Raw genomic sequence first — 24160 nt, 5'->3', positions numbered from 1 at the left:
TTAATTATTAATAACACACATGAACACTTTTTAAGAGCTCTATAGATAAGTGTTTATTCCTTGGGATTCCTAGTGCTGTATTTGTTTCATTTACATTCAACAGTCACATCTCTTTCTGCCTCTAAGAAAAATAATAGTAAATTAAAATGTGCCAGGTGTGATAGCACCTGCCTGTAACCTCAACATTTGGAAGGCTAAGGAGGATCACAAACTCAAGGTCAGCCTGGGCTACTTAGAGATCACAGTGACACCCTGTGTTTAAAAAGCAAAGCAAAAGAAAAATAACTACAGTCTCCATCCTGAAAATGCAGTGTCAGCTTCTAACCCCATGGCTGAATATTCACACACAAAGTCAGTCTCAGCAGATGAATGATCTGGAATATGGAAAAGGATATGAGGAAATCAAGCACACAAGCCTTCTTTCCACTGTTCCTTTGGTTGTAGGCTGCCCAGACTGGCTGTGGCAGCTTGAATGAGAATGATCTCCATAAGCTCATATATCTGAATGCTTGGTCCTGAGTTGGTGGAACTGTCTTGGGAAGGATTGGGAGGTGTGGCCTTGCTAAGGGACAGTGACTTAGATGATTGTCTTTGGATTCCATTTCCCTTGGCAAGTGATTTTTTTGATGTATTAAAATGACTTCAGTTTTGTTAAACATTGGTGCTTTTACTTAAAACTAGACACTGGCACAACTATGTCCACTTATGACCTCTTTTATCAAGGTATTTCCAAGAACAAGCATGTATTTTTTATGAAGTTCTCTCTGTATTCTCAGAAATAAACAAGGACAATGTGTTAGCCTGACTGCCATGTCATATTATTTGTTCTAAATGGTAACATCTAAAGTTTCAATAATAATAACCTAAGAATTTCTAAAGAAGCAAATGTTCACCTTATTCCTACCTGAAGTAGTAACAGTTGAAGGGATTTCTCCTTTTCCTAAAGTTGAGGAACATTTATTTGATGTAATAAAGTGTTTTTGTTTACCACTACCAGGTGGTAGTGGTGCACACTTTTAATCCCAGCACTCGGGAGGCAGAGGTCGGCAGATCTCTGTGAGTTCAAGGCCAGCCTGGTCTACAGGAGCTAGCTAGCTCCAGGACAGGCTCCAAAGCTACAGAGAAACCCTGTCTCGAAAAACCAAGTTTGTTTTTTTCCTAAAGAATGTGGTATTCCTGGGGCTGGAAAGATGGCTCAGAGGTCAAAAGCTCTTCCAGAAGACCTAGGTTCAATTCCTAGCACCCATGTGGAAGCTCACAACTGCCTATAGCTCCAATTCCAGGGGTTCCAACGCCCCCACACAGATACACATGCAGGCAAAACACCAATGTACACAAAATAAAAATAAATCATTAAAAAAAAATCTTGTCTTTTTCTCTTTCCTCTTCTTTGTTGTCTAGGTACTCTGGGGTTGTGGACTGTAGGCTGGTTATTCTTTGCTTTTTGTCTAAAAGACAAGATCTGCTGAGTAAATTGAGAGTGTGGAAAGGGAGAGGGGAGGAAAGAAGGGGAGTGGGAAAAAACGTATAGCTCAATTAACAATAAAGTCTAAAAAAGAAAAAAGAATGTGGTGTGCCACAACAGAAATAACATTGTTCTACCTTCGATGGGCACCATGTTTTCACACTGCACTGTAGAAAGTGATTCTTTCAAAACTAGCCATAAGAGTTGTGGGCTTCTGTAGTTGAACAACTGAACCTGGGTAGGCTGTAAATATTGTACTTCTTTGTATTCAACCCACTAATAAGCTCCTGTGGATGTTACAGGTGAAGATCCTTGGTGAGAAACTCTGAAGAATGAACATGGTGGAGAAAGCATACTTTACTTTCATCACATGGAAACCAGAAACTGATGGTTTCTCAACTCCTGCCCTCTTCACACCTGATGTGAGGAACACGCGGAGGACAAGCAGAGTGGTACAGGGCTGCCAACCGACTTCCTGAGGAATGAAGCCAGGACACCCAGGGCGTTGCACAGATGTTACAGGTGAAAAAGCCAGGCCCAGGCTTAAGGCAACCAGCGTCATCTGTAAAGGGACAGGCGGTACACATTTTAGGGTCAGGGCCACACGGCTTCGGTTGGCTTCAACTCAGTTCTGCCACAGGAGTGCAAAGGCAGCTCCCGACAACAGGTACAAGAATGAACATGACTGAACAATAAAGTTTTATTTATGGACACATGAATTGGAATTTCATATCATTTTCACATATCACAAATCTTTCAAGTGTTCCAACCACTTAAAATTGCAAAAGCTATTCTTAAGATTAAGGGTCATACAAAAGCACATTTGGCCCAAGGACCAGCTGGCTGACCCAACATGGAGAACTGGGAACCAGAGGCACAGAGATTGGAAAACCCCGAGAACTGGTCATAGGTTTAATGAGAAGTGCAAGTCTAGGGCATTGGAAATGTAAATATGTCCTGTGAGGTTTGTTAACAATTATTCAAATTAGTTCCTATATTGTGTACCAAGGTGCACTCTTTAGGCTGCCGTTTTGCAAATAGAAACGTTCTTTTTTTCAAAAGCTATTATTCATTTGCCCACAGATTGTTCCAATTTCAGTTCTCACAAAATGAATTCAGAATGATGTACAATTAATTATCTACTGAGTTGTGACGTCTTAAAAAGACTAATCATTTTTAAAAAGCAAAAGCAGACTAAGTTGATGTTTAAAGTAGATTTATTTATTTTGCAATGTTTGTACTGACACTGTACTTGTGTATTTATTAGACATAGCTTTCTTGATATTGCTATGGTTACAAGCATTAGTGGTTCAATCTATTTCAAGACTTCCTAAAAATAAAACATTTGAACATGCTAGACATCTAGTGCAGTGGTGTCTGATTTACTGAAGAGCCACGGATCCGAGTCACACTTGCCACCTGATGTAAATTGTTTATAACTGTCCATCACAAAACTGTCAACTAGCCGGGCGGTTGTGGTGCACACCTATAATCCAAGCACTTGTGAGGCAGAGGCAGGTGGGTCTCTCTGAAATCGAGGCCAGCCTGATCTACAAAGTAAGTTGCAGGACAGCCAGAACTGTTACACAGAGAAATCCTGTCTCGAAAAATGAAAAACAAAACAAAAAAACAACAACAAAGTCAACTAAGTGCGACGGATTCTTCTCATTCTTGAACTGAAGCAAACTGTGACTTACCAGACTGAAATACGTGTTCCTTCAGAGTAAAGCCTACATTTTATCTTTTTACTGGCATTGTTCCATTTGAAGACATTTTTCTTCAAATTATAAAACACACTAAAAATCGTGACTTTTGCTTGGAGAGTTTCCTTTACCAATTATAGAATGAATAAAATCCCTTCCTTGCGCATTCTAAAAGGAGACATGTCAAAAATACACTGCAGAGCTTCCGTGTCAGTGAAAGAGTCCTGCTGCGCCACCATTCTCTTGCCAACAAAACTCAGACTATTCTCATTGTGGCAGTGGCACAGCACTAAAGGTTCCCTTTGAAATAACTAGATCTGTAACAAGTGCATAGCACTGCCTCATTTTTAAAACATATCCTGGAAACATTTTATCCAATTTCTATAAATGAAAGAGATCAAATGATTCTGACACTGAGCGGGGTAATACTGCATTTTTAAACAATGAATTACCTGAGCTGGCATCAAAGATGCAGGAGGGCCAAGGCTGTTTCACTCCTACTTTTAAGTGCCCAGTGTGCTGCTGAGCACACAGTAGGTGCTCAAGAGCTGTCTTCAAAAAGAAATTAAGGCTGTAGTTTAATATAGCCCTCAAGGTATATGTGCCTGTGATTATTAATGTCTATAATATTTATCTCCAAAAAGGGAAATATTAATAAGCCTATATAAAAAGTTAATGTACATATATAGTTTATCCTCAAATATGTATGTCATTCAAATGCTAGCTGTATAGATTTATAGCCCAACTGTGACAAGAAACGGAAAAGTCTAAAACAGTGATAAAATACCCTATCAATCAATTTCTATTTTAAAACTGGCCTTTCACTTATCTATGTCCTTGCTGCCAAAGTGAAACATAAATGTATCGGTGTTAGAAAACAATGGATACATATATACACATAGATCTTTCAGTTGTGTATACAAATATTTCTAACATTTCTGAAATTTTTTTAGTCAAACAGTAGAATTTAAGAAAGTTGTATGCTGAACCATACCTTTTCTCATTTTTAATAATCAAGCCTTAGCTGGGTGTAATGGGAGGCAGAGTCAAGGGTTTCGCTGTGAGTTCAAGGTTGGCCTGGTAAACATAGTGAGTTTCAGGACAGCAAGGACTACACAGGGAGCAGTCCTGTCACAAAACAAGAAACAATAAAGCCTTAAAAAGGTGGCTCCAGAAATATTTTTAGGCTGGGCATGGTGGTGAACACGTTCAATCCCAGGCAGAGGCAGGCAGAGCTCTCTGAGTTCCAGTAAAGCCCAAGTTATAAAGTGGGACTCTGGGGAGAGAGAGGGAGAGAGAGAGAGAGAGAGAGAGAGAGAGAGAGAGAGAGAGAGATTTACTTCTGGAACTCAATGTAAGAATACGCTCAGAGTAAGAGCTGGCTTTAAATTGGTTAACTGGTCACTGTTCCCGAGTCTGCTGGATGGTAAAGGGGATTTTCTGTTTTCATATTTTCATGAGGAAAGAGCTCTAAGGCCCAGAAAGACTGGCTTCTATGGTGCTGAATTAACAGTCTGTTTAACTGAGGAAGCAGGATGTGACCTGCCAGCTGAAAAAGGTACTGAGCCATATGGCTAAAATAGATCAAAATAATGGGTTAATATAAGTCATAAGAGCTAGTAAGAAGCCTGAGCTAATAGGCCAATCAGCTTATAACTTATGGAGACCTCTGTGTGATTTTCTTTGGGGCTAAACAGCTGTGGGAACTGGGCAGGACAGAAAACCCCAACAAGCAGGCCCCCTCATGTTACAACCTAAACCGCTTTTCACTAAAAATAAAAAACAAAACCTCCACAAGACTATGAAGTAGAAAAGGAAGCTATTTTATTCAACTATTAATAGCAGAAAATATCTATGCACACATTTCATAAGTCACCTCTACAATATGGCAATAGCTACTATATAAAGTAATGATCTATAACTCTATTTATAAGCATTTACAGTTTTTATCTGTAAGAATTAAAAAAAAAAACCACTTTACTAGTTAGTCAGCACTAATGTCCCTACAGCACAACAGACATCTCAGCCCTACTTGCGTCCTACTGAGCACTTTCCCCCCTCACTCTAGTGTAAAAAAATGAACACAACTTCAAAGATTCCAGAATCACATTCAAACTTTCTTTGAACTAGCCATAAGAGCACTCATTCCTTCATCTTTTGTTTGTTTGTTTCTTCGAAACAGGGTTTCTCAGTGAAACAGTCCTGGTTGTCCTGGAACTCACTCTGCAGACCAGACTGGCCTTGAACTCAGAGATCCACCTGCCTCTGCCTTTCTGCCTTTCGACTGCTGGGATTAAAGGTGCGCACCACCACACCCTGGGCAATACTCATTCCTTCTAAGGTCAGATCTGGTTATTACATGTATCATTCAATAGAAGCCAAAGAACAAGAGTCTAATTTTAAGTTATTTTTTAAATATCCTTACTAAGATATTTTTGCTTTCATCTATGGTGCTGCAATCACAATACTCATTTAGTTATAAAGAGGATTTAATAACTGTTTTGCTCAGTTTTTGTCAACTTGACATACACTAAAGTCACCCGTCAAGAGGGAACCCCAACTGAAGAACTACCTCCATCAGACTTGCCTATGGGAATGTCTGTAGGGTGCTTACAAAATTAATAACTGATGTGGTAGGGCTCAACCCACACATCATGGGCGGTGCCATTCCTGGGCAAGCTGGCCTGGGTTGTGTAAGAAAGCAAGCCGAGCAAGCCATAAAACAAATGAATAAATCGTGTCTTCTGTGGCCTCTGCTTCGGTTCCTAGGAAGTTTTCTTTGTACACAAAGGAAAAGGCCCTCATGAATCTGTATGTGTCTCTGCATATGCGCATACAAATAAATATATAAGACAGTCCACCGACTCTTCTTTCATCTTTAGGCTACTGTGAAGATGTTTTCAAACATTTGGTGAAATCTAGCGGTGTCTCAGTAGCAGCTTCATTGCAGTATCTTTTGATTAGTTGATTTAAATCTTCATTCAAAAATGAGTCTCCTTGTAAAAATTTATCCTGGAAAGAAAGGTTAAAATTAATAGTTAAAACTACTCATATTGTGCCAGGCGGTGGTGGCACACACCTTTAATTCCAGCCCTCAGGAGGCAGAGGCAGGTGGATCTGTGAGTTCAAGGCCAGCCTGGTCTACAAAATGAGTTCCAGACCAGCCAGAGCTAGCTAGACACAGTGAGGTTTGTTTGCCTCAAAACAAACAAATAAAAACAACAAAAAAGAAATACAGTAAAGAGAGATTCCAGTCAGGTCTTGGACATTCCCTATACTGAATGAAAATTTTATCAACTATAACCATCTCTATAGAATTTCAGCCCCATGCATCCAATCAATGCTCAATTCCTAAAGCCAGGCCTTTGTGGTCAATACCTATAGTCTCAATCCATGGAAGTCTAAGGCAAAACAATCATAAGTTCAAGTCACCCTGGACTACAAAGCAATACTCTTGTTTCAAAAAAAGAAGAAGAAAAGAAAATTGGCAGTTGAATTGATAATAAATTCACTGATTTAATGTTTATTTTCTCTATTAAAAAAAAGTATCACATACCTTCTTTTTAGAGTTTGAAGGTTCAACAGGAGGGTTGAATGTCATTGCTGCCATGCTGTAAGTCTCAAAAAGTTCAACTGAAGATCTATAATTTAAAAAATATTAACATATGCAGAGAAACTACCATTAGCTATATGACTTTAAGAGCTACACTGTATCTGAAGAATAACATCAAGCATTCAACCAGCTCATTCACTTAACATACAAACTAGTCAGGCTTGGTGGCGTACGTCTTTAATCCTAGCAATTTAGAGGCAGAGGCAGGCAAATCTCTGCAAATTTAAGGCTAGCCTGGTCTACAAAGCAGTTCTTGGACTGCCAGAGGTACTTAGAGAGGCCCTGTCTCAATACTAAATAAATAAAACCTAATTCCTTTGTAGTATCAACATTATCTTACTAAAGTTACCTCAGAAAAAATCTAGTATACACACTCAGAAATGCAGGCCTACAGCCCAGGAAGACTGCTAAGCAGATGTTGACCAGTTTGTATGATTGAATCCCAATTCAACTAGTGATATTGATGATAAGCAATTCAATCTGTCACTGGAACTAGAGGAGTGAAACAGACTTGTCATCCGTTGACTTTAAATATCACCCAACCCTGGATGAAAAACAAGGACAGGACGTTCACGACAGAAAATATGTCAATACCCAGACCATGTAAGCAAATCTTGGTCAGCTGGGGTTACTAGGAGCCACATTACTCTAATGAGAGACACAAGGACTGCACTCACACCCCACGCTTCATTCCCCAAGAGAAGAAAGCATTTTCCACTGACCAAGCCTTACAGACAAACCTGGGCTTCATCTTACCCCAGAAAAGGAAAACTGGCACAGAGGAGGCAAATGATCAAGATGATTAATGAAAATAAGCCAGAAGAATTACTAAAAACAATAACGAAGAATCTACTCTTTTCCCTTTTTTTTTAAAAAAAAAAAAAGTGTTAGTAGGAGTCAGCTGAGGATATGACTCAATGAACAGTGCTTAGTCAGTGCATGCCAGATCTTTGCTTATGTTTTTTGCAATGCACAAGTTTAAAAAAAAAAAAAAGAAACAAGGCTAGAGACAGACATGGAGGCTGTGAAAAAGAAAAAGCAGCCTCTGTATTTGGTACCAAGCATTATCTCTATTTACCACAAAGAGCTTATAGAAAACAGTAAAGTTGAGCCTTATCTGGAGGGCAGAGCAGCTGACTAACTATATTAGCAATTTAAAAATACAAAATAGGGGCTGAAGGGATGATTCAGTGGCTAACTCCAATTTTAGGGAATCTGATGCATTCCTCTGATCCCCTGAAGTACCCAGCACATGTGTAGTGCATAGACACATATGTGTGGGCATAACACTCATAAACACAAATAAATCTGATTTTTTTCATTTGTAATAACTAAATCTAATATTTCAAGACAAGCATGAAAAGTGAATTTTAAGTGAATTTTTCCAATCTTAAAAGGTAACAACTAGCCAGGCATAGTGGTGCGCACCTGTAATCCCAAGTGCTTGGGAGGTGGAGGCAAGAGGATCAAGAGTGTAAGTTCATCACACATAAATAGATGCTTATATAGTTAAACTTATGGCCATTCTGGGTTCCATGGGACCCTGTCTCGAACGATCAAACAAAATTCCATTTTTGTTCAGACTTTAAAGTCAGTATAAAATCAGTAGCCTACAATTCATATGATATCTAAATTTTTTAAAAAAAACTATGAACTTATAAAAAGAAAAAAGAAAAACCTGGTGCAGGGCAGATGGCTTAGCTGCTAATATGCTTATCATGCCAGCATGAGGATCTGAGTTCAATCCTTGTCACCATATTAAAAAGAAAAAAATAAAAGAAGCCAGGTGTAGTTATTTGTAATTCCCAAACTGGAAAGACTAATAAACAGGATGCAGGGGTTCACTGACCAGCAAGTCTAGATCCTGTTTCAAAATAATAACGTGGCTGGCTTCCGAGGAACAACAATTTGACCCTAGCCTCTCGAAGCTCTTATACATAACATGCACCTGTACACACGTGTGCACCCACACAAACAAACTTACACACAAATATAAAAGGACGAAGTCCAGTTTCAGAGTTTTTTAAGTCTTAGAATAAGTTGGTGCTTTGGGTTTGGTCCCAAGCACAAACAAAACAAAATAAAACAAACAAAAAGAAATCCTAAACAGGTCAGGTGACACACATTTTTAGCCCTTGGGAGGCAGAATCAAGTGGATTTCTAAGTTCCGGGCCAGCCAGGGTGACACAGTGAGAACCTGTCTCAAAAAGCAGAACATAGAGCAATGCTCTGTCAAATGTTACCTTCGGCTCAGCTCAGGCTTGAGAGCCTCGGAGCCTTCAGACGGGGCCCCAGCGAGTAGGTGAGTTGCAAATCTTTGCACAACAGGATGGTAATGCCTCTAAAGAGGAAAAAGAGACATTATTCGCAGGTTAGTACTTCCTAAAACACAAGCTACAGCTTATTCTGCAACTTTCTTAAAAAAAAAAACAAAAAACAAAAACATGTATACAAATCACATAAGGTATTGCCTTTGGACCAGGAAATTTGCTGCGAGATTCTATCTCCTACAAATGATAGGGAAGCTTCACCCATGGTACCTCAACAGTATGGCTGCCTAAACAAGATCTGAACAAGGGCAACCTGCCAATGTGAAAGGAAACACTCTGACAAGGGCCCTGTGCCTAGACAAAGCGCTACAGGTAACTAGGGACTGCAGAGAGTGGGAGAATTTGTGTTCCCCAGGGTTGATTCCCTTAACTGGTTATCCAATACCAAGTGGTCGGCCCTGAAGTCATATACACATGAAACGATCAACAAACTTGGCAAGTTGTGTTTATGCATTTATGTGTAAGTGTTTATGTATTTATATTATATACAATTTGTGTATGTATGTTTGTGTATATATAAGCATACACACACACACATATAAACACTAAAGAAAGAGGTCATTAATTTGATAGGGAATTGGGGGGGTGGACATGAGAGGGGATGGAGAAAAGAAATGGAAAGGGAAAATGATATAATTATTCTTTAATTTTTAAAACGTAAAATTTTTAAAAGGCTAAAGAATATTACTAGCCAGGTGTGGTAGAGCACCCCTTTGATATCAGCACTTGGGAGGCAGAGGGCTCACAGAGCTCTCTGAGTTCTAGGACAGCCAGGGCAACAAAGAGAGTCCCTGTCTCAAACAAAACACAACAGTTCCTTCATTCTCAGGATTAAAATACATATCTGGGGATTGGAGAGATGGCTTAGTGGTTAAGAGCACTGACTGCCCTTCCAGTGGAGCCAGGTTTGATTCCCAGCACCAGTATGGCAGCTGTCTGTAGCTCCAACTCCAAGAGGAACCATCGCCCTCTTTTGGCCTCCATGGGCACTGCATACACAAAATAATGTAAAAAAAAATATACACATTTGTGAAATGACCAAGTTCACAGTATAAAAAAGAACCATCAAAAGACAGTTTCTATTTCATAGTAAAAAATAATTCACCACAGTGTCTACAGGGCTCATTCTAATGCTGGCCTCACCATAGGATCCTGGCACTGTAGGTGAACCTCCTTTGCAATGGAGTCTATCGAAGTCTCCTTGTAGGATCCAATACAGTACAAATATGCCTCGTAAGAAATCCTGCTTTTTCTGAATAGTGTTAGAGAACCTTCAATAAATCTCTATAAGCTCATGACAAGTCTACCACACTCTCTCCTGTTTCAGAAAACACACTCAACAGCTTAAGGATTACAGTACAGAAGGCCTTCCAGAGCACATACATGAGCACTCTGGCAGTAACATATGAGGAAAGAGAGGAGAAAGGAGGAAGAAAAGGGGGGAGGAAAATGGAGGACGGAGGGACGGAAGGGCCCCTTACCCGCAGCGTGTGGAGCTCCCACAGTGCGGTGTTCTGTGCATTACAGTACTCTGGCTCCTCCAGCTCAGGCAGGAACACCCCACTGCCCTGAGACTCGTTATCAAGCAACAGATCTGTTCTGGGAAAAGTCTGCAACATCACATGAAAAGGAAGAATTAACTAAGTTAAAGAACGTAACTGGTCTATTCTTACATTTAAATTTGCGGTTCTACTAAGGGCTACATCTTTTACATCTTTCAAGCCTAGTTTTAATAAGAAACAATTTACATCTGCATCATTTGGTTTGGAGAGATTTATCAAATCTGCAAAGACAGCATATTCTTCCCACCTTCCAATCTCACTTTAGCAAATTTTTTTTGACTTTTTTGAAACAGGACAACCCTAGCTGTCCTGAAACTAACTGCAGACTAGGCTGGCCTCAAACTCAGAAAGATTCACTTTCCTCTGCCTCCTGAGTGCTGGGAATAAAGGCACGAGCCACCATCAACTGGCAAAGAATTTTTGTTATAAAAATATTATGGCATTATTTTTTTTTTTAATTTTTTATCCATTTTACATACCAACTACTACAGATCCCCTCCCTCCTCTCCTCCCACTTCCCCCCAACCCATCCCTCATCCACTCCCCCTACCATTTCTCCCATGGAGAGTCAACAAAGCTTGACACATTAAGTTGAGGCAGACCAAGCCCCTCCCTGCCCCCATCAAGGCTGAGCAAGGCATATAGCATTTTGAGCAATTTCTATATTCACTAGGAAAACAAAGAAGCATTAGAAAGCCAAGTTGTGAATGAGAAACCCACTTCTGCCTATTTCTTTGTAGTATGAGGGGGCCAGCTTATTGGGGTTTCCGTTCCTGCCCGGTACCCCACAGCCGGCAAATCCCAAAGAAAATCAATCACAGGACTCCATAAGAATATAAACTGATTGGCCCATTAGGTCAGGCTTCTTGTTAGTCCTTAATACTCCCAGTCTCTTTGCTCCACCCCTACTTCCTGTCTGGCTTTCCCGCCTATATTTCTTAACACACAACAGTTCATCGGGTACACTGCGAGTGGGCAGCAGGGTGGGCAATAAGCTGGGCAGTAACGAGGGCACGCGGGCTGCTCCACCTTCACGGCTCACCAGCACTGTGCTGAGTCACCTCCCTCCTCTGCACCCTTAGCCCAGCTGTGAAGTAGAACGAGTAAGAATGCTAGGGTTATCTCAGTTATAAAAACAAGTAATTTCTTGTTTGTGAAGTGCTTGAAACAATGGCAAGTGTACTGTAAGAACTGTATTTGCTAAACAAAGAACTATAAAACTTTAATCATTAAAAACATAAAGTAGGAAATTTATACTGACATGAAAACATCTATCATTATTCATTCTAAACCCAGTATATAACACAATTCACCTCATCTCCTTTCCATGAAAACAAAATGTTGCTTGTATGCTGCACAGATGCTTATACAGGGCAGTGAGGACAGACACCAAGTGGTGAAAATGACTGCCTTCAGGAGGTATCATATACTGCTATGTTTCTGTTAGTACCTGATTTTGTTACAAATATGAATTCTCTCCCCCCCCCCTTTTTTAAAAGAAATGTGATCTTACTAAGCTGGTGTCACATGCCTTTAATCCCAGCACTTGGGAGGCAAAAGCAGTCAGGTACTTTGTGAATCCGAGGCCAGACTGGTCTGTATAGCTAGTTCCAGGCCAGCACTACACAGTGAGACCTTGACTCAAATGAGAGAGAAAGACAGGCTCCCAGGCAGCTATTCAGACTGACCTAAAACTCCTGGGCTTGAGCTGTCCTCCTGCACCAGTCCCCAGTGTAACTGTAGGCATGAACTACTGCACCTGGCTACGAATTACTTTAGTAACCATGACAACTATCAAGGAAAGAGACACACGAACAAGCACAGTGCAGCACACCATAGAAACTCGGCTCGATCTCTGCACACCAGTACTTACATGCATCAATATTCTGGTAGTCGCTAAAAGGCCAATGCTTGAATTTGGAAGAACCTGCAGAGCAAGCGTACAGAGGCGCTTGATGAAGGCAAGAGCTCGCTGATGAGAAACCTGCTTTCTGCGCTTGGTTAGCATGACATCAAGGCAGTGGAGTACGATCTCAATACCATCGTTGGTAGCACCTAAAACAGACATCCTTCAGAGTCAATGTCATTATGCTTTTATTATGCAACCATCTGAACTCCAGAAAACCCGCAAGATGAATCATTATTATCCTGCTGCAAATCATCCTCCTAGTCAGTAGAGCAATGCTCAGAGATGCTCTGGGCTGCATTTACAGCATTTCCTGTCAACCCCAAAAGTTCTTTTACCCCCAAGTCTTATATAACATTAACTACAACTGCACGGCAAGAATAAGCCTGCATTTTATGCACCAGATCCTATTTCTCATCGGCTACAATTATGATCATACCATATTCTCAGACTATACATACGTACCAAACAAGCATCTTCTAAGAACATACCTGCGTGTAATTTAAACAATGTCTTGTAGAGATGTGTATAGAATTTCATTGGGTCAATATTTAGAACATCACCTTTGAGATGACAACAAACACAAATTAGGTTAAGATACGGTCTTCAGGAATAAAGCACATAAAACCTAAGACAGAAACTCACCTTGTCCAGAAAGAATATGAAAAGCAGTCTGAACACAGTGAAGACTTTCTTGATAACTTAGGTTCTTAAGAAAGAAAATAAAAATTTAGCAACTGAGAATGATTGCTGCCATTTCTATCTTGAAAAAGCAATCCACTGATAGCTACTTACACCAGACTCAATGAGGGTATGAAGAACCACTAACAAATCATCAAAGAACTCCACATTTATAAGATGTGCAAACCTAGAGTCAAATAAAACTGAGTTACTAAATAATCCAAAAGCAGAAATAAAACAAGTAAAAATAGCTTGACTTTAAAACTGCATTTTAAATATTACTTATTCCAAACTGTTAGTCATAATAGAAATAAGTGATCACTGACAGATTTTACTTAGTTCAGCCTGACCTGCCTCTGCCTCTCGAGTGCTGAGATTTCATACGGAAGCACAGACATGTGAGCTCCAGTCACTAGTGGCTGTAAAGACCAGAACTATTGTTTCCAGCCAGAGATATGTTTCTAAGATGATTTCTAAATCTCTGCTACTAAACATGGCTAACATGACTAAAGTTCCCCCCCCTTTTTTTAAGATTTATTTATTTATTAAGTGTACAGTGGTCTGCCTGCATATGTCCCTGCAGGGCAGAAGAGGGCACCAGATCTCATTACAGATGGTTGTGAGCCACCATGTGGTTATTGGGAACTGAACTCAGGACCTTTGGAAGTACAGTCAGTGCTCTTAACCTCTGAGCCATCTCTCCAGCCCTATGGTTAAAGTTCCATAGTTGTATCTGTAGAATGGCATCAAGAACTGAGTAGTGAATCTTAAGAATTTCAGAAACATATTAAGTAGAAAGAAAAAAAGATAAATTTTAAAAAGTTTAAAATGAGAAAAGCAAAACAGCCACAGGAAAGGCTGCATAAAAAGGAATGAGAAGGGAGCATTAGGACAGCACCAGGGACATGTTGAGGGACAGCTATGCTACCAGTACGTATGTGCAAAGGATCGGGGACATGCTGAGGGACAGCTATGCTACCAGTACCTATGTGCAAAGGATCGGGGACATGCTGAGGGACAGCTATGCTACCAGTACCTATGTGCAAAGGATCGGGGACATGCTGAGGGACAGCTATGCTACCAGTACGTATGTGCAAGGATCGAAAGGGTCAGCCTACACAGTCCTTACTTGGCAAGACCTTCTAGAACTGCTGGCAGAAGAGGTGACCTCTGGGCCTTCTTCAAAATTCTGAAGTAGGTCACAAACACAATATTCAGAGTCTCTGTGTGCTGGCAGAGAAATCAGACAAGAACACCTTAGAACCAGCAGGTAGCTCTCCTGAGTTAGACAAGTACAGCTTTCTTTTCCCTTTCTCATCCCTCCCACAATTCAGACTTTGAAACAAACAGAATGAAGACATACGTCTGGTAATCACAAAACCTGAAGGCATCACACTGTACTTTCTTATATGTCACAAAAATTATCTACCTAAGACCCATGAAATAAACCAAAATGATATAACTTTAAGTTGAAACCATTTATAATTAAAATCATTTAGTAAAACATCTTGGGAATTCGATAGAGTGGAACTGCCCACCAGTTTCAGCTTTCTCTCAGTGCTCTCTGAAGCTTCCGCCTCCCGAAGTTCCCGCTCTAGTTTCTCCTCTGCTTTCTTCCACTGAAAAGACAAAGCGGGGGGTGGGTAAGGAATACACACCAGTGAAGGCAAAAATGAGGTAGGGTGTCAACTATACACGGTAAGGCCACATACAGTCTAAGAATATAAATATGAGCAAAGGGAGAAAAGAATGGATACGATGCACAAGCAAGCTAAACTGGTAATGCTGGTTGCCCCTAGGAAAAAGGAGGAAGGATGAAATCAGAGAAAGAGGGACAGAGAGGATTCCTACTCTAACACTGGTAACAAGTAAATGTTTATAAAGATTGCCCAGCATTAGCCGAGCAGTGGTAAGGCATGCCTTTAATCCCAGCACTTGGGAGGCAGAGGCAGGCAGCTCTCTGTGAGTTCAAAACCAGTCTAGTCTACAGAGCTAGTTCCAGGACAGGCTCCAAAGCTACAGAGAAACCATCTCAAAAATCCAAAAGGTTGCTCAGCATTATGAACTTTTTACATATCACCTCATATTTTAAAATATCACATATTTTACTTTTTACGTATCACCTCATATAAACTGTAGACTGACCCTGAACAGTAGGTACTATTTGCCCTTCTTCAAAAGTGTCAGTAAAGGAAAAGTGACTGGATTTCAAGCCAGATTTAAGAGACCAGAACTTTGGTCAATAAAACAAGTGGATCAATAAAAACTCAAATGAGTGCACCCTTTCTGTCAAGGAAATGAAATTTGTATTTCATGACTCTAAATTGCTTCTCATAGACACCCACACACAAATAAGTAAATAAATAAATAAACAAATATAGAAAAACTTTTTAAGTAGGGAGCAGTGACTGTGGTTCAGTGGGGAAAGACACTTGCTGCCAACCCTATGAACTTGGGAGAAATCCCCAGAAACCACACGGTAGGAAAGAGCTTCCACAAATTGTCTTCTGACCTCCAAACACATACCACACCATTCACATACATACATGTGTGTACACATATACGCATACGTGAAAAATAATTAAAAGCTTAAAAAATAGCTCTAACCAACTAAAGGATACGTCTACATACTTAAAAAAAATTACCTGTCACTCTTTGTCAACAATTGTCAGTCCAAGTTGATTTTAAGAAAAGGTGTTTTTGTAGAAAAAAAGGGGGGCGGATGGAATTCTCTAAATACTTTGGATTTCAAACTTGTTTTATTTCTTTCTTGAGGGAAAATTTTGTTAGGTTCCAGATGCTGGTCTCAAACTGGACTCAAGCAATCCTCCTGCATCAACCTTCCATATAGTTAGGAATATATAATCTCATATGACTACCAGATTTCAATTATTTTCACGACTTAAGTATGATTTAAAATTGGGCATGGTAGAACAGGCCTACAACCAGCATTTTGAAGGTAAGAGAGGAAAACCCAAAGGCCAGCGTAAGCTACACAGTGGAACCTTGTCTCAGAAAAGTCCTTTCTAGATAGCATCATCAACAGTGCAGAGAAAACCACATGTCCATAAAGAGAAGGAAACTAGACCCCTCTCTTTCACCCTGCATAAAAATTAGCTCCAAATGGATCAAAGATCTACTGTAAAACTTGAAATTCTACAATTACTAGAAGAGAAGGTAGCAAGGACACTACAGTATAGGCATAAGAGAGGACTGTCTAAATAGAACCTTAGTTGCTTGGGAAATAAGGCCATTAGGAAACTAAAATACTCTGTACAGGGAAAAAAACAGCCAAGTGAAGCTCATAGAATAGAAGAGATCTTTGCTAGCTACATATCTGACAGGATTATTATCTAAAATACATAAAGAACTCAAAACTCAAAACACCAAGAATACAACTACTTCAGCCAAAAATAGATAAAGGGCCGGAGAGAAGGCTCAGCAAGTAAAGACATTTGCTACCAAGTCCAATAACCTGAGTTTGGTCCCACGACCAAACATGATGAAGAGAACCTAGTTGTCAAAATTTTTAGAAAGATCCAAACGAGGGGTTAGGAGATGATGTAGCTTAAATGAGAATGTCCCCCTATTGGCTCATACATTTGAATGCTTGGTCCTCAGTTAATAAAACTAAGAAAGATTAGGAGATATAGCCTTGTTGGAGGTGTGTTACAATAGGTGGGCTTTGAGGTTTCAAAAAAAAGATCTAAAAAAGAATTCTCAAAAGAAGAATATGAATTGCAAATAAAAAGTTTTCAACATCATTAACTATGATTGAAACACAAATTAAAAGCACTTTGAGATTCCATCTCACCCAGTCAGTATGGCTATTACTAAGAAATTATTAACACCTAGGCGATGGTACACACGCAGTTAAATCCAGCATGCAGAGGCAGGTAGAACTCTGAGTTCGAGGACAGTCTGGTCTACAAAGTAAGTTCCAGAACAGCCAAGGCTACACAGAGAAACCCTGTATCAAAAATAAATAAACAAAAATAAAACTGAAGAAGAGGAAGAGGAGAAGAGGAGGAGGAGAAGAAAAGGAAGAGAAGAATAGGAGGAGAAGAAAGAAGTAAGGAAAGAAGGAAGGAGAGAGGGGGGAGGGAGGGAGGGAGAGAAGGAGACAGGAGACAGAGAGAGGGAAGGAGGGAAGGAGGGGGTAAAGATGAACTCTTGCTCACTCACTTTTGGTGGAGTATAAACCGATACAGACACTGAAAATCAGTGTGGAGATTACTCAAAAAGCCAGAGGCAGAACTCCATGTGACCCAAGTACTCTACTCCTGGACATATAGCCTACTACATAGATACTTGCTCATCCAGGTTCACTGCTGCTCTATTCAAAACAGCTAGGAAATAGAAACAGCCTGAATGTCCATACAATGGAATTTTATTCAGGTCTAAAGAAAACGAAATTACAAAATTTGCAGGAAACAAACAGAAAATTATACTGAGTAAAGGAAATGAACTAGGAGATGGATGGATGGATGGATGGATGGATGGATGGACGAATGAAATTACAAAATTTTCAGGAAGCAAAATTATACTGAGTAAGAGAACTGTACTAGGCACAAAATAAACAAACAAATAAACAAATAAATAAATGGATAAGTAAATAAATGTCACACACTCTCCCTCATATGTAGATTCTAGCTTCCAAACTCTAAGTCTATGCATTCAAGAATACCTGTAGGCCGGGGATGGCAGGAATTGAGGCCAGTCTGATCTACATAGTGAGTTCCAGAACAGCCAGGACATGGAAATTACAAAGAGGTACTGGGAGGGAAAAGCCTTAAAGGAGGAGGTAGTAAAATGCAATAATATAAAAGCAGAGTGGGGAATACTGGGGCTAGAAAGATTTAAGCAGGGGGAACATGATGGGGAGGGAGAATTAACCAAATCAGAGACATATAAAGAGTAATATAAAAACCTATTGTCTTGGGGTTTCTACTGCTGTTCCAAAACACCAAAATCAAAAGGCAAGTTGGGGAGGAAAAGGCTTATTTGGGTTATACTTCCAGATCACAGCCCATCATTGGAGGAAGTCAGACAGACTGCCTTCAATTTCCCTTCTCTCTACCCACAGATGACCCAACCAGGCTCCAATGGATACTTCAAGTGCTCACAGATGGCCCAGGTTAAACTAAATGGGTCACAAAATGAGCCAGAGAAAGAGACTACTGTGTATATCTGCAGGAACAAAGGGACTGATAGAGAAAGAGTACTAAATAAATAAATAAATAAACAGTAGAAGGTAATCTGAATAGATGATATATATATAAAGAAAGAGAGACAGAGACAGAGAGACAGAAACAGAGATTGTCAGACAACAAAAGTAATCAATAAAGGTCCTTTCTTAACTATGATTTATACAACATTTATCTAATTACACTTTGATTCCACTTGTAATCCAGGATCAATTAAAGCAGAATACTTAAATGAAATGAAAAAGAAAATAATACAAACCTTTCTTTGCATTCTTGATAGAGTTTTTCTCTTTTCCTTGAATGTCATGAACTTTTTTGGCTTGTTAATGTCCTCTGTATCTTTTTTTAGTTCTACTTCCTTGATTCTCAGACATAAAAATGTTTTTAATATCTAATATGGGAAAGAAAAACAACAACAAACACACAGCTTAGTACTTACACCATCCCCAAAGACTCTGCAGAAAAGAATGTATACCAAATGTGTTAAATGTTTTATTAGATAGACACAGAGTTCTGCCTTCTGAAAATCATACTCAGACATCTGTTTGTGAAAGGACACCAGTATTCGGGTAAAATTCAAAACAGCTCATTCATGAATATAAGGGAAACACAGGCAGACAAGATGGCACAGGGTAAACATGCTAGAAAGAGGTTTGAAACAGTAAGGAGAAAGACAAATGAACACATTCTAAACTAGCTGTACTCTATCAAATTTTGCAATTAATAGTGCCAGCGTTCATTTGATCCTCACGATACAAAATAGCACCAAGAGAAAGAGATTTGAGACCCTTCCTTTTCTCTTGAAGAAACTACCTCAATTCCCGGTCATAACATTTTTCACGGGACAAACTCTTGACAAAAACAGGATTTGCATTCTTTCAATGTTTCAACTTGCACATTTGGATGGAAAGGTGAATATTTCAGATAACAGAACTAAAAGCATGGAATGAAAATGAATAATAAAAAGCATAAAGTGTGAAATAGATATAAAGTTATTCTCGGTATTAGAAAGATAAATTTCAAATATCTTGTAGACATTCTATATGTTCATAAAATATTAGTCAATGAAAAACAACTCTAAATTAATTAAAGGATACAGTTTATAGGGGGCTGGGGAATGTAACTTTTATTCTAGCACCACAAAAGTGAAAGTATTTCTCTACAGCTAAATTTCATGTTCAAGCCATATTATATGATTATCTTTTCTCTTAAAAAGTCTGTTATTTATCATTTTGGTAGTTCAACTAAGTATCACCACTTTTAAAGGGAAAAAAGAATTGAAAGTGCTGTGGAATAATGCTTTTGTACAGTGTAAAGTGCTGTGGAATAATGCTTTTGTACAGTGTAAAGATTTGACACTTGTACTGGTAGGAGAATTCTGGGAAGAGGAAAGGAGAGATGCAGTCACCAGACAGACACAGAGAAAGCAGCAAGATGAGACTGCCTCACTGAGAAAAGGTACACATGGCTAAACATAGACAAGAATTATGGGTTAATTTAAGTTGTAAGAGCTAGTTAATAATAAGCCTGAGCTAACATGCCAAACAGTTTATAATTAATATAAGCCTCTGTGTGTTTCTTTGGGACTGAATGGCTGCAGGACAGGCAGGACAGAAACTTCTGTCTATGTGAAAGGGATTTAAAAACAAATGTTAATGAAGTTAAAAAAACACACACACACTTTTAATCCCATCACTTGGTAGGCAGAGGCAGGCAAATCTCTGAATTTGAAGCCATCCTGGTCTACAGAGCAAGTTAGGATGACCAGGGCTACACAAAGAAACCCTGTCTTGGGGGTGGGGGTGCGCTACTGGAATAACTACCAAAAACATATGATCCCAAAAATCAATTTAATATAAACATCTAAGGACCAAATGAAGAAAACAAAACAAGTAAGAACATTAAAGTTAGTAATCCCAGAAACTCAGGAGTCTGAGGCAGAAGGACGACAAATTTGAGGCCAATAACAAAGTTAGAGACCTTATCTCAAATAAGTAAAAACCAAACACACATCATCTTAAATTAACAGCAAGATACATACCATCCATTTCAAATATATGTAATAGTCATATTAGTTAAGCATATCTGAAGTCATGTAACACACACAAACACATCAAACAGCTTACACATTTAACATAAAAAACAGAAGTCAGCCACGTGTGATAATGTACACCTGCAGCCCTAGCATTCAAGTAACACTCAGGCAAGCTCATCTCTCTAAATTCGGGGTCAACCTGGTCTACGAAAGGGTTATGCAGTATAACCCTGTCTCAAAAGACAAAACACACAAGAAAAAACAACTGTAAGTCTTCAGGAAAGAAAATCTACAAACTTGAGACTGAAGTGGCTTTATGCAAGACATCAGGTAAAGGTCAATAGTGAGTTACAAGGGAGCTGAGCCAAGAAATATTTCTAAATATAGACAGTAAAGATTATAGTCTTACTATGTAGAAAAGTGTATCATTTTACCCTCAGTACCAAGAACAGTGTTTGAAACTGAACGTGTATTTACTGAAATGGTATTTTTAAAATTATCCCAAACTGGGAGACAGAGGAATGGCTCAGGAGTTAAGAGCACTTTCTGCTCTTCCAGAGGACCTGAGCTCAGTTCCCAGCACCCGTGCTGGGTGGCTGGCAGTCAAATTTAACTTCATGTCCAGTTTGTCCTCTTCTGGCCTCCAAGGGTATATGTACACATATAACACATACTCACACAGACATACACATAAATAAAATTGAAAACATAAATCTTAAAATAAATTATCCTAAGTCATTAAGAAAGATACTTAATTAGAAAGACTGGCAAGTAATACAAATAGGAAAAAGTCCAAGTGAGCAATGAAAGTATGGAAGGCTCTATACTCACCCTGTAGGAATAGCTTTCATCCCAATGACAAATACAATAATGTTGTAGAGGGTGTGGGAAGAACAGTGAGATTCACTGTGCCTGGGTGTAAACTAGACTGGCCACCGCAATAATCAGTGCAAATGTTCCTCCATAAATTAACTGCACACATACCTAAGACCACAGCACATGTGTAATTTACTGCTGTTTTACTCATAACAGCTAGGAAACTCAGTGTAGGCGCCCATCAGTGGAGGAATGGACAATGAAACATGATATACATGTGCAATAGAATTTTATTCAGCTCAAAAGAAAAATGAAATTAGGCAATTTGCAAGAAAATGTATGGAGCTAGAAAATAACATTTAAGTGAAATATCCCAACTCCAGAAAGAAAACCACACATTCTGTCATATGTGGACTTTCATTTTGTTTTGTTTTTCAAGATGAGGTTTCTCTGTGTAATCGGTTTAGCTGCCCTAGAACTCACAGAGATCCACCTAGCTCTGCCTCCCAAGTGCTGGGTAGGATCAAAGGCCTGTGCCACCACCACCCGGCTTAGTTTCTAATTTTTTTTATATTTGTACCTACATGAGAGTGAAAGAAAACAGACACCAGAAAACTAGGATGGGACCCATGAGAGGGGAGAAGAGAAAAAAAAAACTTAACAAAGACTTTCTCTACATTTTCTACATTTAAATCTCAGTAAATGCTACTGAGATGCTATAATGTCGTGTTATATCAAAAAACTTAAATAGTAATGATTACTGGCTAAGCACCAAGCATTTTGAGATTTTTAATCCCTGATTATGTTCTATTAGGAACTGCTGCTTCAAATTTACTTGCAGACATGTTTCCTCTTCTGATTAGTAATGCTACTGAAATGTGGGTGTCTTTACACATTGATATACACAACTATTTCAATTGAGTTTCTTTTCTATTTTGTCTGTTATCTTTCATTGGTCTCATTATAGAAATTTAAGTTTTTAGTAAAGCAACATCTTTGAAACAGTATACAGAGAAGAAAAACTTTATTAATTAACAGATACAAATGACTAGAAAAATGGCTCACTCATCAAAGTGCCTGAGATGGAAGCATGAGGACCTGAGTTCAGATCTCCAGTACCCATTTAAAAAGTTGGGTGTGGCAGTTGGGCTGTGCTGGGGGGACTATACAGAGACAGGTGAATCTCAAAGCTCAGTGACCAGCCAAATCAATGAGCCTCTGGTTCAGTGAGAAGCCCTGTATCAAAAACATAAAGGTGGATGGACAGCAATCAAAGAATATACTCAAAGTCTACCTGTACCATTAACAATCACACTTACGTGTGTACCTGAACACATGTATGCACAGACCCACGCTACCAACTCCAATATCACACACACATAATATGCAAATAAACACACATGCAATGTGGGCAGCTTTACACCTTACATATTGACAAAAAAATTAAACAGCAACATTCAGTACTGGGCAGTCAGTTGGGAAATGACTCAAATCACTAATGACATTGAAAGACACATTATTAGAAAACCATTTGGCAATCTCTCATTTTTAAATGTAATTACTACTGGATCCACTAACACCACTCAAGAAATCTAATTCATAGAATACTCACAATATTAAAAAAAAATATGAACAATGGCCTCTCCAACACTGACTATACCAGGAAAATTCTTGAGACAACTCGCTACCAAGCAGGGTGTTGTATGTTTGTGTGTGAAGCTCACCACACATCATATCAATCAGATGCAGAAAAGGGTCCTGACTAGAAGACTTTTTTTAAGTTTTGAAACAAGGATGCATATATCTCTTTACCACTACATCTAGGAAGATACACACAACAAACTGTCAGCAATACTTATAGTTAATGAATATATATATATTTAACTTGCCACCTTATAAAAGTCTGTAAATGAATTTCTTGAAACAGTAAAAAATTAACTTTGTAAACAAATGAAAATTTAAAACAAACTTCAAAGTAAGAAAAGAAAGGCTTACCTCTGGCCTAACTTCATAATTTCTGCCCTTTACAAAACCAGAAATCACTTTAATTACACCAAGAGAAGCTTGGCCTAATTTATCTTGTTTAAAGAGTTTCTTTACTGCTTCACAACACATTTCAGATATCTGAAAAAGAAAGCGTGACAATAAAGTAGAGCTGACACTTGGACCAGGACCCCTGCTGTTGGGGGACTGCCCTGTGCATTACAAGATGTTAAAAGCCTCCATGGAGAACTACTCACTAAACTACCGCTCAAGTCAGGTTCTTACGAGACAGTGCATAATAAACTGCTAATTACTACTAATAGCTTATAAAGAATTTAGGGATAAGATGAAGCAGTGTGTATAATCTTCCTAATAAGGACAAGAGCAATAAACCAGTTTTAGAAAAACCCACCAACTTTGACCCATCGTTCATCAAAGGGACAATCAGCACAATAATGTTGTTGTGAAAGTTGAAATGGGGCAGGGCCACCAACAGCTCACACAGGCTCTTCACAGCCACTTCAGCCAGCCCTTTGTAGGCCTTTAAGGACACCACGTTACTCTTCTTCAGCTTCCTTTGCTTCCAGTCTAAATAAAACACAAATGCAGTTACTTTAGTCACTGGTCAGAGCTTAAACTGATTGGCTTTTGTTTTACAGTTAACATGTATTCCCACACCTTTACCAAACTATAAAATATTTGCATGGTCAGATCTGTGTATAGCATTTGCATCTTCATGGTCTCAAACAGAAGCTACAACTTACATAAAGAAGAAACTGTAAAATACAGGATTTTGATCTTGGGACCAAAAGAAAAAAAAGAGAGAGAACAAAAATCATCTTATTAATCTTTCAAATTA

General features: G+C 39.0%; 2 protein-coding genes across 8 annotated transcripts in view; one reads left to right on the top strand and one right to left on the bottom strand.

Annotated features, from left to right (window-relative positions):
- Plce1 (phospholipase C epsilon 1) overlaps window positions 1–2822 on the top strand; it is a 277183-nt gene extending 274361 nt beyond the window's left edge. For all 7 annotated transcript variants that reach the window (XM_087907931.1, XM_087907928.1, XM_087907930.1 and 4 more), the window contains one exon: window positions 1768–2822. The gene's annotated coding sequence lies outside the window, so the exon portion shown is untranslated. The remainder of the gene's footprint in view (window positions 1–1767) is intronic.
- Window positions 2823–4970: 2148 nt separating this feature from the next.
- Window positions 4971–24160, bottom strand: part of Noc3l (NOC3 like DNA replication regulator) — a 33200-nt gene continuing 14010 nt past the window's right edge. Inside the window, exons 9-21 of the mRNA XM_048438953.3 lie at window positions 23714–23889; window positions 23314–23442; window positions 18727–18858; window positions 14799–14879; window positions 14390–14490; window positions 13375–13447; window positions 13225–13288; window positions 13071–13142; window positions 12547–12728; window positions 10593–10721; window positions 9025–9122; window positions 6725–6809; window positions 4971–6180 (exon numbers count right to left, since the gene is read on the bottom strand). Of these exons, the coding sequence (XP_048294910.3) occupies window positions 6052–6180; window positions 6725–6809; window positions 9025–9122; window positions 10593–10721; window positions 12547–12728; window positions 13071–13142; window positions 13225–13288; window positions 13375–13447; window positions 14390–14490; window positions 14799–14879; window positions 18727–18858; window positions 23314–23442; window positions 23714–23889 (1451 nt within the window). The 3' untranslated portion in view covers window positions 4971–6051. The remainder of the gene's footprint in view (window positions 6181–6724; window positions 6810–9024; window positions 9123–10592; window positions 10722–12546; window positions 12729–13070; window positions 13143–13224; window positions 13289–13374; window positions 13448–14389; window positions 14491–14798; window positions 14880–18726; window positions 18859–23313; window positions 23443–23713; window positions 23890–24160) is intronic.

The sequence above is a fragment of the Myodes glareolus genome, chromosome 7 (genome assembly GCF_982192425.1).
Source record: "Myodes glareolus chromosome 7, mMyoGla1.1, whole genome shotgun sequence".
In the NCBI taxonomy this organism is placed as follows: Eukaryota; Metazoa; Chordata; class Mammalia; order Rodentia; family Cricetidae; genus Myodes; species Myodes glareolus.
This window is presented reverse-complemented; position numbering and strand designations above follow the sequence as displayed.